Source organism: Hyaena hyaena, unplaced genomic scaffold (assembly GCF_003009895.1).
Source record: "Hyaena hyaena isolate Hyena2069 unplaced genomic scaffold, ASM300989v1 scaffold_44, whole genome shotgun sequence".
In the NCBI taxonomy this organism is placed as follows: domain Eukaryota; kingdom Metazoa; phylum Chordata; class Mammalia; order Carnivora; family Hyaenidae; genus Hyaena; species Hyaena hyaena.
In genome coordinates this window covers 3,013,717-3,027,224 of record NW_024080676.1, presented here as the reverse complement: position 1 = coordinate 3,027,224, position 13,508 = coordinate 3,013,717, and the positions used below count along the sequence as shown (strand labels likewise).

Here is a 13,508-nt window from a genome sequence, read left to right as displayed (position 1 = left end):
GGCCTTGCTGCTGGACAGGTGTGAGACATCTGGCTCCTGACATGCCCTCTGTTGTCACCACTGGAGGTGAGTGGTGGTGGCCTTGTTACTACTGGTTGGTGGTTAAAGTCCTCAATTTCTACTAGGCTTTTCTCATTCCAGATGCATAGGGATGAAATACGGGCTCCCTATTGGGACTTCTTTGATACCACCCCAGTGAGTACTTGAAGTGCTCATTGCAGCCTGGTGAGTGTGAAGTCTAGATTTCCCACTGGCCTGGGGGGTGCCTGGATGGCTCAGTCTATAGAACATGTGACTCTTGATCTCACGGTTGTGAGTTCAAGCCCCACCCTGGGCATAGAGCTTACTTAAAAAAAAGAGAGAGATGATGGAGTAGCTAACGATTGTGATGTGATCTCAGTGGCCTTTAGAAGGCCACTCAGGCTAGCCTTTGGAGATGGATCATTAAGAAATGAATGGGGCACTTGGGTGGCTCAGTTAGTTAAGCATCAGATTTTGTCCCAGGTCATGATTTCATGCTTTGTGGCTTCTAGCCCCACATCGGGCTCTGTGCTGACAGCTCAGAGCCTGGAGCCTGCTTGGAATTCTGTCTCCCTCTCTCTCTGCCCCTCCCTCCCTTCTCTCTCTCTCTCTCTCTCTCTCTCTCAAAAATAAATAAACATTAAAAAAATTTAAGAAATGACTAATATAGGGGCACCTGGGTGGCTCAGTTGGTTGAGCATCCGACGTCAGCTTAGGTAATGATCTCACAGTTTGTGGGTTTGAGCCCCACATCGGGTTCTATGCTGGATGCTTCTTATAATTCAGGTAATTCCCCTTTTTGTGCCAAACTTTGCCTCATACATAGGCAGTTTTAGGGAAGAACCAAAGTTGACTTACTATGTGAGAAAATGTGCCATTAAGGTTTTATCAGCATGGGAACTTTTTTCTTATGGCCTCCTTATTTTAGTTGGGATTTATATACAGATTATCAAGTTGCTGCACCAGGGCTGGCTCAAGTTCTAAAAACGTTAAAGAGCCTCTTATGTCCCCACTCTGGTCACCTCATTATTTCCGTGGAATGGACTTTCATCCCAGGGTTGCTTTGCTGATCCATGTCCCCAGAGACAGGGTTCTTCTGTTCTCTGTCCTCTTTGACCTTCTGACCTTCACCCCCGCTACTCTTTTGGCTGGAGCAGGGCTAGGGGGTCACACAGGGTCAGCAGACTTGGCTTCCAGAATCTTCCTCTGTTAGGCAGACTTAAGGGGAGTTTCTTCTTGTCCCAAGGACCACTGGCATCCTTGAACACCTGGCTCTCACAGGGAGAGGGGTCCTCAGGACTGAGCCTAAAAGAGTGAGAGAAACTATGAAACATTTAGATGATGTGATAACAAAATGTCAAACATTCCGTAGCAAGTGTGACTCGGGAAAAACCAGGACTAGGAAACAAAGAATGTAACATAGAGTTAATGCAACAGCATTGAGTTGTTTGCTTTTTAAAGGAGTCGAGTTTGATTAAATCTTGTATTTTGTTATTAAAATGGTAAAACTGGGTTCAAAGAATGTGGTTAATTTTCAGTCCCCACCCCCACCACCAACCCACACAACTACTTGTTCTCTGGTGACTCAGTCCCATCAGTTACATTTTTGCAAACTGATTGCTATAGAATTCTTCCTTCCATTGTTACTACATATGAAAAATGAGAACATGCTTTTTTGGGCTCCATTTCTTATGCATGTTTTCGTCCTACAATCAATTTTTTAACAAATTGAGGATATTATTTTTGGTTTTGTTTTGTTTTTAAGAAGATACTGATTTTTTAAAATTCTTGTGTTGTTAACATATGGTGTTATATTAATTTCAGGTATACAATACTGTGATTCAAGAAATCTGTACATGACTGGATGATCATGATAAGTCCTCTTAATTCCCTTCACCTGTTTCACCCAATCCTCCCCTCCCCCCAACTGGGACCCATTAGTTTTTTCTATGTAGTTAATATATTTTGGCTTGTCTCTTTTCTTCTTTGTTCATTTTGTGGATGATATTATTTTTAAATTAGATGTACCAGTGCTTGAAATGAGGTAATGGATCGTTTTTTTATAAATTGCCAAGTGGTAGAACAATCTAATCATTACTTGAGAATATGTAGTAAATTGTTTTCCTTTTTTTTAATCGCGGAAATACTTTACAAGACTGTTTCTTGGAAGAGTAAGTGATGACCTTGTGGTTTGAGCTTTGTCATTTTTAACGTTCCCTTGGTGGCTTCCAGACATAACGACATATCCCAAAGAAGGGGAAGAATTCTCCCAAGAACATTCCATGGTCTGATCTCGATTTTAAAATAGTTCTAAGTGTAATAGGAAAAAAGATTCATCAGAAATAATGTAATATATTTACATAGGGCAAGCTCAGAACTCAAGACCCACAGAGAGTCAGACGTGCAAAGCAGAGATGGCCAGAGGAAGACAGTGGCCCTTGGTTAAGACCACTCCTCGCCATACATTAACTAACTTGGATTTAAATTAAAACTAACAAAATAAGACTTCATGAAACGATTAAAAAAAAAAGACCACTCCTTAAGGTGGCCCATCACCTGCGTGGGGATGGGAGGCTCCCACAGCCTCCTGTGGGTGGGAGGGAGAGACAGAGGCGGGGGGCCAGCAGCAGCGGACAGGGCCTGTTGCTGGCTTCCCTTCCCTGCACGGCAGCTAGAGCAGGTGACCGGCTGATGCGTCTTTCTACTTCCGTTTTGACCTTTCTCAATCCTTGAGCGTCACTGATGTGACTGACTCTGCTTCCAGCCAGGGTCCTGAGTACCCCAAGTCCCCCCTCCCCCTGCCCTGCCCCAGGAGGCTGACGGGGAGAGGGAGAGACAGAGGAGAGGGAGAGGTAACCTGGGGAGGATTACCCCTATAATTACCCAGATACCTGTTTTCTTTTTAAAAGGGAATGTGAACGAATTACACAGTGGGTGGGCAATGAGTGAGTAAACGTCATTGGCGTAACTCACTTGCACTTAGAAAAGTGGCTTCAGCCCTAAAGACAAAGTGGTTAGATTTGCTGAGAAAGACTGCTGAGAGGCGCTGCTGGAGGTGGCCTGACGGGCTGGGTAGCAAAGAGCTCTGTCACCCACAGATTACAGCCTGTTTGCGTACAGACCTAGCCATCTACATCGGTACATTGTCCTTCCTTCTGATGTTTGCTCTTCGGACCCGTTGGGTGCACGGTCCCTTTTCCCTAAAGGATGGCAGCTTCTGAAAAAGCAACTGAGGCCAAGAAACAAGGGCGATCTGGGCCCAGGAGCCTGGGCTGCCATTTCCCTGGCACATCCCTGGGAGGTCCTGCCACCCTGTAGGGTCCCCTGTGACCCTGTAGGAGCAGAGAGAGGGTGGAGCAGATTGGTCCCTTTGGCAATTGCCCTTCACTTCTCTCACACCAGCTGAGCCTGGCCCTGTGCCACGCACTGATCGGGGTCAGGAATGGACTGGCGAACAAGACCGAGCAAGGCCCTGTGCTCATGGGCTCACTCTCTAGAGGAAAAGGGACAATAAGGACGCAGACAGATGCACGTAGAATCCGGGGGATGAGGGTGAGAAGCAACATGGGGGGAACGCTGAAGGCTGGAGAGGGTAAAGGTGGGGGCGGGTGGGTCGTTTTCAGTTGGGGACAGGGAGCCCTCTCTGAGGAGGGACATCTGAGCAGACAGGAGAGAAAACATGGGGTGATCTGGAGGGAGAGCACTCCAGGCACCGGGAGCAGTAAGTGCAGAGGGTCTGAGGCTGCTGTGTTCTGGAAACCGCGTGCAGGCTGGTGTGACTAGAGCCGAGCGAGCGAGGGGTGGCCGGCGGGGAGCAGAGCCACAGCCTCCGGGGCCTTTCTACTTTACGTAATGAGTGTTTATGCCACAGAAGATGAATTTGATTAAACTTGTATTTTGTTATTAAAACTGTAAATATTTGGTTCTAAGTCAGATGAGAAGCTTGGAGCCACATCACGACACAGTGCAGTTCTTGTGTTTAATATGTCACAGTGGCCTCCTTTTGGAAATAAGACTGTCCTGGGCTGAGAATGGCAGTGTGGGGGCAAGTGATGAGGGTGGTTCATGGTGCTGGCCGGTGGTGGTGGCTTGGATGCACGGCGGAGGTGGGGGTGTTGAGGGGGGGTTCAGGACAGACTTTGCAGGTAAAGCTGAGTAGAGTCTCCCTTTTACCCCTTCAGACACCAGGCAGCAGAGGCTCCTCGCCTGGAAAGGCCTTGGGGGGAAAGTAGCCCCAGCTCAGCCTGTCCCGTCCCGTCCTGTCCTGTCCCGCCCTGTCCTGGGGAGCTGTCCTGTCCCGTCCCGTCCCGTCCCGTCCCGCCCTGTCCCATCCTGTCCTGTCCCGTCCCATCCCATCCCGTCCCGGGGAACCGAGCTCAGGCCTCAGCCCCTCCCTTACACTAGAACAGGACTTTACTGGGAAGAATTTATGTACAGTACGGAGGCCTGTACTGAGGGGACCCAGCTGAGCTTTTAGTGGTCAGGCTGTGGTTGACATTTTTTCTCTGCTAAATTTTCTTCAGACATAATGTTGTTTACGTAACTAAGAAAGAAGCAGAGCATTCCCGTTCCATGGGATCAGGCCAAAAACTAATTGAATCACTGAAACTCTTTGGAAAAATAGCCTCTTACTGCCGTGAAGCGGTAGCCAGCTCTGACGAGACACCTTGTAACACCAGCAGGGTCTGTAGCTGTGTAAAGAGAGGGCTCTGTCCACTGGATCCTTTCTATCCACCCTGGGATTCAGGGGTGTCTTCACTTGGAAAGGGGTGCCTCATGATTTATTTTCTAACTTCTGAGATGTCCTAATGAATTTCCAAACATTCTTTATAGCTTAGACAACCCTCAGCCTCCGAGCGGACTCATCATCAACAAAGAATCTGAAGTTTACAAGATGCTTCAAGAGAAACAAGAGTTAAATGAGCCCCCCAAGCAATCCACTTCATTCCTGGTTTTGCAGGAAATCCTGGAGTCTGAAGAGAAAGGTAATCAGCCCTGCGTGCATGTGTGTGGTCAGAGGCTCGTGGGAAAGGCCTAGGTGAGGGTCCGTCGTGGCTGAAACAAAGGGACTGCAGTCCTTAGTGGCTGAAAGGGGCACAGTGTGCTTTGGAAAGCATGGCTTTTAAAATGCTAAGGGGCACCTGGGTGGCTCAGCCGGTTGAGTGTCTGACTCTTGGTTTCAGCTCAGGTCATGATCTCATGGTTCATGGGTTCGAGCCCCACGTTGGGCTCTGTGCTGACAGTGTGGAGCCTGCTTGGGATTCTCTCTCCCTCTCTCTCTTCTCTTACCCCACTTGTGCTCTCTCCCTCTTTCAAAAAATAAATAAACATAAAAATTAATAAAAAAAAATAAAACGCTAAAAGCTTTGAGAAAGAGACAGAGAGCGAGAGCGAGCATGAGATCCCAACCACACATGGCCATGAGTTCTCTGTCACTGACGTCAGGGTGAGCTTGACTGTGTGGGAATCTGTTCATCTGTCCCTTGGCCATTTGTTTGGCTTGAGCGCACATCCCATGCTGACGCACGTGACTGGGTGAAGGTCGTGGGCCGTGACCAGCAGAATGTAAAGGAATCAGCAACACGGTGGAGCTGGGTGCTAGGCTTTTACCCTGGGGCAGTGCACTTGTTCCTGCTCTAGGGTAGGTGGACTCCCCAGAGCCAGAGGGCCCCCAGTTTGGCCATACCCTCCCCGCGTGACCTTAGACAAGTCTCTGAACCTTTCCCGGCCTGTTTTCTCATCTGTCAGTCAGAAACAGAAACCCTCTTCTCTAAGGTTGGTGTGAGGATCTAGTGTCATAAGCCGCACAAACACCCGCCACATGACTGGCATACATTGGGTGCTTCGTGCCCACGATTTTGTTTGCAAACCTCATCAGGAGGTGCCAGGCCAGCCTTAGCTTGTCCAGGGAGTGAGCTCTGAGGCCTGAGCACCCAGGGCCTCCTGTGTGGCTCTGCAAACAGATGTCGTAGGCCTTCTATTCAGACCATTTTCAAGTGGGTGGCACTAAAGCTATCTTAATGTAACAACTGCAGTCTATTATGAGACAATTTTGGCAGATTGTGTCCCTGGCGAACGGGTGCTTTTTCCTTTTTCTCACAGAGGTGACCCAGGAGCCACAGCCCCTGCCCTGCCTACCTCCCTGGTGGTCACTCACAAGCACCTTCTGATTCTCTTGTCAGCCTAGCCTTGAATGACTTTTTTAGAGGCTTGGGTTTTGCCCCTTTCCTGGTCTCTGCGCTGCCCAGCCCCCCAGCCCCCCGCGCTCTGTCTCCCTTGCTTTCCCTGTGGCTCAGATGTCACCAGAGCCCTGCTTTCTGTTGCTCTCTCTTCCTTCTCCCCCACCCCCCATGTGTCCACCTGTGAAGAGAGAGTTGGTGATGCCTGCAGTGAAACTGGCCTCACCACCTGGCCTGAGGGAACTTGACTTGCATGCTCTGTAACAGTAACCTACACGCACACGCACACGCACACGCACACACACCCACCTCCCGGCCCCCAGCCACAGGTGTGGCTTCCTGGGAGTCCTGCCTGAGCTGAAAGTTCCCTACCGAACAAACCCAAACCCAGGCTTCCTCCCGACTTGGGTGGGTTCTTTCCAGAAACTGGTAATTTACAAGCACAGGAAGTTAGGGGACCGTTCTCCTATTATGCTAAAAGGATATTGCTCTACCAGCAGTTTCCCCCTTTGCTTGTTGTACCTGTGCATTTTGGAAGGAATGAGTCATATTCTGTATTAAGTTCAAGTATTAGGGCCAACTGACAAGTGACTTGGGGAACCAACCCTAGAGAATGACAGTGTTGTCAAAACGCGAGAAACCACAACTTACTCTGCTCTCTGAGTAAGTAGGTGCAAACCCCTTCAGTGAAGAGAGGAAAAGTCAGTCCATTCCAGCCCAAACTAGGGCACAGACACTGCAGAACTCATCTAGTCAAACGCTTTCATGTCCCAGAGAAGGACCTAAAGCCCAGGCTTACTCAGCTGCCCTGATGTGGTGGCTCCGTGCTCATCATGATCTGGAACTCCTTCCGTGAGGTGGCTTCCATTCTCAAGGTTACCTCATGGCCCTAGTTGGCAGCTAGTGCTCCAGCCATCATGCCCACATCCAGGCGCCAGGGAAGAGGAAGGGCTAAGTGGGGACTCCTCCTTTCAGACAGGCCAGCTTTTTCTTTCCCAGAAATCCCACACTAGTATTCCATTTAATTTGACCAGAATTTAGTCACACGGCCATATCAAGTTGCAGGAGAATCTGAGAATTCTAGTTCTTTCCTCCCTGAGATGTTATCCTCTTACCTCAAAAGAAGAATGTAGTTTCTCCCCTATCTCTTAATATGTACTCGCGTTAAATTTTCACTGAATGAAACACCGTAAGTTGTAATTCATACATCTGCCAGATTCAGAAGGCTCTCAGGGGAGGGAGCTCAAATGCCAGCTTTTGTCTGAGATGAAATGGTCAACGCTCAGGGAAGTGAAGGCTACTGTCATTCCAGAAGGCCTGGGGTTCAGAAAGCAACTGCCCTGCCAGCACTGGCATCCAGGATCTGCCTGTGACCCGCCTTGAGACCACAAGCAGGTGGCCAGTCTCTTCAAGCCCTGGTTTCTGCACTTGTCCAGGGAGGCTAAAAATGGCCACTTCATAGACGGTCTAAAGCATTAAGGGCAGTGGTGCCCGTAGAGTGCCAGGCCCAGCACCAGTGAGGCCCACGGGGGAGGCTTGGCTGCGGTGGGGTTTGGTGAGAAGCCTCCACAGGATTCACTGTGGGTCTTCTCATTTGGGTGAAATTCAGCCTCTGGACTAGGAGAAAGGGTCCTGGGTTTCTCAAACTTCCTCTTGCTCTGGATCAAATTCCAAATTTGCAGGGAGAAAGGAGGCTTTACTCTTTTTTTTTTTAATTGTGAACTACAGCTACCACTAGATGTACTATCTGAACTATATTTCAGTGTACGTGGTGGCGGCGTTGGCTGTGTGCATGCTGTTGGGCTACCATCAACACCACCCGCCCACAGAACTCTGTCTTGCAAAACTGAAGCTCAGAACCCATTCAACACTACCTCCTCGTCGCCCCTCCCCCAGCCTGTGGAAACCACCATTGTACTTCCTATTTGCATGAGTTTGACTAACTTCAGGCACTTCCTATGAGTGGAATCCTGCAGTATTTGTCTTTTGTGACTGGCTTATTTTCACTTAGTGTAATTATTTCACGTGTGTTGTAGCAGGTATCAACATTTCCTTCCTGTTTAAGGCAGAGTATTCTACAATGTGTAAGTAGCATATCTTGTTTAACATCCGTCTGTCCACTTAAGAGGACTTTTAATGAGAGGAGACTGGGAGGGAGCCATCAAGGACTGAGATAATACAGGGGGCACTAGAGGCTCCAAGATGAGAAAGCTGGAGATTTGCTCAGGAAGTGTCCAAGTGCCAGGTTTGGGCCATGAATTTGGTTCTTTGGAAATGTGGAACCATGAAAGGTGGTTGAGCAGTGGATAGAAAAAAAAAAGCTGTGCTTTACTCAACCCATTTTCACCCTTTTTCCAGAAAGCTTTGACCTGAAAGTTTCACTGGAAGAAGAGAACTTTGGAAATTTTTATAGCTTACCAGAGTCCAAAGGGAGCTAATATTTTTACTGTAAGCTAGTTGAGAAGGACAGAGTTTCTTTGAGTTTGCAGTGCTGGCTAGGTGAGTGAGAGACGGAAATGGAGCCAGCAGGTGGCGCTGCAGGGCTGAACAAACCTGAAGGCTGGCTTTGTGCAGCACACAGCTGCCTCCTTTCCCCCTGTGCTGTTTCCTCCCTCCCTCCCTCCCTCTCCCTCCTTTTTTTTATTTTAAGTTATCTCTGCACCTAACCTGGAGCTCGAACTCATGACCTTGACATCAGGAGTCCTGTGTGCTACTGACTGAGCCAGCCAGATGGAATGCATTATGTGAAAAACAGCCCCATCACATGAGACCATGACCTCACTGAGCTGGTTCCCTGGGCACAGTCAGTTTCCCTTCCAAGCCGTTGGGGTACACAGAGACACCGCATTTCCTTCCTTCACAGGACAGGCAGCCGGGTGGCTCTAGCAACAGGGGCCCACAGATGAGCCTGTTTGGGATGCTTAGAGGCGTGAGGCTGGCTACCCAGGCCCTTCTGAGATTCTCCAGAGGGAACCAGGATTAGGGGGGACAGGAGGGAGGTTTTGCCTTGGGTACAGAATTTAAGGGCGCACCAAAAAAACCCTCAACAATCAAGACAAAAACTATACTTTAATGCAATATTTTAAAAAATCATAAATAACTCAGGGAAAAAGGTATAATGAACAAAGTTAGTACTGTGGCCAAGGAAGGGAGGAAAGTTTGGGAAGCCACAAGGGGATGTCGAATGTGGGATAACCAAAGCACCAAAGGCAGCTAATGGGGCGGCACCAAGCCTTCCCCAAGCCTTTTTGTAGAGCTTATGGCCGAAAACAGTGGAAACCCTGGAGCCTCCTAACATCTGCCCCTTCTCATGTGTTGCCAGATGGACATCTGTGTTGATCGGTTTCCAGCACTGATGGGGGAACCCCGAGAGATCATGCCATCAACACCCATGATAGGGCCTTTAAAACAGGCTGCTTTCAAATATTCCCTCTAGCTCTTCTCTGTAGGGCAACAGAATGTCCCAGGCTAGCTGTCATGCTGCGTTAGCCAGCAGTGGGCTGCAGCAGCGAACGCACTTCTTGTTTCTCTGACAGCAGGGCTGCTGGTCGGACCCGGCCTGGCTCCGTTCCAGAGCCCAGCAGAGGGACGCGCCACACTCTGGGGCTTGCTGTTTTTAGGGCAGAGGGCAGAAGCCTCAAGGGGACAGGACCAAACCACACAAGCGCACCTCACGCTTCTCCTAGAACAGGGCTCAAATCTGCTCACATTCCCTTGGCCGAACCCAAGGCCTGCGGGGTAGGGAGTATACTCCACTGAGAGTGGGGTTTCTAAGTTTTGTGCTCTTGACATTTGGGGCCAGATAAGTCCTTGTGGTGGGGCTGTTCTGTGCATTTTAGGACATTTAGCGGCATCTCTGGCTTGGACCCATTGGATGGCAGAAGTACTGCCCTCCAGTCGTGACGAACAAAGCTGATCTCTAGGGGACAGAATCACCCCCAGTAGAGAACTACTGACCTACTGGGATGTATGGTAAAGGTAGGGAGGGTACAGATAATTGTGGACAAAATATGCAGCCTCCCGTCCCAGCCTATTATAAATGCCCCTTATTTGAATTTATCTCAGTTTTCCGTTCAGAGGTAGCAGTCAACATGTGGGGACTCATTTTCTAAGTTGACAAGAGAACCAGGGCCCTCATTTGTCAGCCCAGGATTGCCCCGCCGGCTGCAGCTGTAGGATGCCCCTTACCCCCTCACCTGACACACACAACCATTTTTTTGCTCTTGTCCAGTGATTTTCAAAGTGTGGTTCCTGGACTGGCAGCAGCAGCAGCACCTGTGGACTTGTTAGAAATGCAAATACTTGAGCCCTCCCTCAGGCCTACTGACTTAGAAACGCTGGCCATGGGGCCCAGCGAGCTGCATTTAGTGAGCTCTCCAGATCACTCTGGTACACAGTAAAGCTTGAGAAGAGCTGCTTCAGTCTGAAGAAGTGGGTTTTAACAAGAGACAGAGTCGGATCTCCTGGGGCCCCTGCAGCTGGAGATGGTTGGTCAGCAGCTCCAGCTATGAGCCTGGTCTGTGAATTTTAGGAAGTCTCTCCTGGTGCCTTCACACATGCCCGTTCAGAACCACTGGGGTAGAGATTTCTTTGGCTTCTTGGGCCAAAACATGTCAGACTAAGGGACCAGCGAGCATTTGTCATGGCATTTCACTGCTCATGTGTACATATTTATTGAATTTCTACTGTTTGCCAAGCCCAAGGCTAGGCTCTGTGGAATATTGCAAAGTGTATAAAACAGGGTCATGGTCCACTAATTTGCAGTCCAGTCACAGAAGCGTGTAAATAGCTGACGAACAACAGTACTGCTAGTCAGCTGAATAGATGGCAGTAATAGTAATATTTACAGCTTGCCATTGTAAATAGCTGCCATGATGGAGGGCTCTGAAGGCGTGATGAACTGGGCTGCAGTTGGGCACCCAGCAACCAAGAGCTTAATTTATCCCCTTGGGGCTGACTGCAGGAAGGCTGCTTCCTCTGCTCTGTGGCAGGTGGGTTTTATCTGGCTGCTTGTAGATGCTCCACTGTAATGACTTTGTCCTTCTTGTGAGGTGGGTTTCTTTTTTTCTTTTTTCTTTTATTAAGTTTCTTTTTTTTTTTTTTTTTTTAATGTTTTATTTNGGGGAGGGTCAGAGAGAGAGGGAGTCACAGACTGAAACAGGCTCCAGGCTCTGAGCTGGCAGTCAGCACAGAGCCCGACGCGGGGCTCGAACCCACGAACTGCAAGATCATGACCTAAGTGAAAGTCGGACGCTTAACCGACTAAGCCACCCAGGCGCCCCTCTTTTTTTAAGTTTCTTTATTTGTTTTGGCAGAGAGAGAAAGCATGTGTAGGGAAGGGACAGAGAAAAAGGGAGAGAAAATCCCAACCAGGCTGTGCGCTGACATCGCAGAGCCCAACGCAGGGCTCAGACCCACGAACTGTGAGAGCATGACTTGAACTGAAACCAAGAGTCAGATGCTTAACTGACTTAGCCACCCAGGCTCCCCCTTCTGATATGGGTTTCTTTTGGCATCTAAATACATTGTCTTTTGATTATCAGATGTTTTTATTTACTTATTCCAACTGTGTAAGTCAACTTTAAGTTCCTATATCAGTATTTGCATGCATTTAATCAAAATGAAATATCATTTGTGTTTTCAGGGCTTTGTGCCAGGTACTGTGGGAAGGCTTTGTGTGTATTTTTAAATTTTTTTTGTACCACCATGAAGGGGAAGGCAATCTCCTGTGTTATATAGAAAAGGAAACTGGGGGCTGGAGAGGTTAAGTGACTTGCCCAGGGTCACATAGCAGAGTCAGGTCTGTTTGATTGCAGTGCCCAGGGACCTTGCTGGAACATATGTATAAGTGACTCTGAAAGAACTAAATGAGACTTCTGCAGTCAGACCTTTCCTGGCCAACCCAAGTGTCTTCCTCATTGTAGGGGATCCCAACAAGCCCTCAGGTTTCAGAAGTGTTAAGGCTCCGGTCACCAAAGTGGCTGCATCTATTGGAAACGCCCAGAAGTTGCCCATGTGTGACAAATGCGGCACCGGCATTGTGTGAGTACACGCCCTCCCCAGGTGCTGCGGGCCCTGCAGGTTGGGTAAAGTATGACAACGTGGCAGGTGCCGGACATTGTGCATTTGGGGTGTAATGGGGCCAGGTGTACAGGTTTTCCTTGGCCAGGGACGCCTTAGAGTGTGACCGTGTAAAACCAGGAAGGGGCTGCTCTGCCGGAGTGGGAGGGCTTTCCGAGGAATGTCTGAGACCCCAGGACAGAGCAGCTGCTTTATGAGTGGAGGCCCCTTCGGAAGCCCCGACCTGCCTTCTGATGGGCCTCAGGGGACGCCCCAGCTGCGGTGCCTCCTTCAGGTGCCTGTTGCTAACGGAGCCCTGCTCTGCCTCCCCCTGCAGTGGCGTGTTTGTGAAGCTGCGGGACCGTCACCGCCACCCCGAGTGTTATGTGTGCACTGACTGTGGCACCAACCTGAAACAGAAGGGCCACTTCTTTGTGGAGGATCAGATCTACTGTGAAAAGCATGCCCGGGAGCGGGTCACACCGCCCGAGGGCTACGACGTGGTCACTGTGTTCCCCAAGTGAACCGGCAGACCTGCGCCTGTCACCGCTTATGCTCTCACCGCCCCGGCGCTCTCTCCTCTCCTCTCCTCTCCTCTCGTCTGAGGTCTTTGGTTTTCTCCCTGCCTCTGCTCACTGACTCACTGGCTGTGTGACGCCTGCTTTTACGATTAACAGAAGATGGTTTCGTTCAGTGGCCTCCTTGCCAGCATCCCCGGGTCTTCTCTGCACCTCGGTTCATCTCTGCCACCAGTGGACATCAGCCAAATTTGAACCAGACCGAATTTAATATGTGTGATGTTGATTTCGTTTTTACTCAATAAATTTATAGACTCCAAGGCAGTGTGACATTCTTTATCATTGCTGTTTCCTGTCTCAAACCAGAATGGGATTTCTGAGGCCTCTCTCCTCTTGTTTTGGGGCTCCCCAAAACAAATCTCTGACATTTACATGCCTTTTTCCTCCAAGTGTGAGAAATTTGACATTTGAATGAGCCAGGCTCTCACCTTTCTTGGAAGCTTGTTCCAAATTCTCTTTCTCCAATGCTAATATAATGTAAGATCAACCTCGTTATGTTGAAATGATGTTTTCTTTTTTACCTGGCTGTTCTCGGACTTATCTGAGGAAATGAATGCTTCTTAAATAATAGATGGAGAGCTTTACCAGTTGGCCTTAGAATATTCCCTAATGAGTCCTTCTCCAGGCTGGTTGCCACCACTAAGCCTCTTTCCTTTGTTTGATTTTTTTT

At 49.0% G+C, this 13,508-nt stretch overlaps 1 protein-coding gene across 1 annotated transcript in view; it reads left to right on the top strand.

Annotated features, from left to right (window-relative positions):
• Positions 1-13,098, top strand: part of PDLIM1 (PDZ and LIM domain 1) — a 52,643-nt gene extending 39,545 nt beyond the window's left edge. Inside the window, exons 5-7 of the mRNA XM_039230292.1 lie at positions 4,855-5,006; positions 12,125-12,242; positions 12,598-13,098. Of these exons, the coding sequence (XP_039086223.1) occupies positions 4,855-5,006; positions 12,125-12,242; positions 12,598-12,784 (457 nt within the window). The 3' untranslated portion in view covers positions 12,785-13,098. The remainder of the gene's footprint in view (positions 1-4,854; positions 5,007-12,124; positions 12,243-12,597) is intronic.
• Positions 13,099-13,508: the final 410 nt, after the last annotated feature.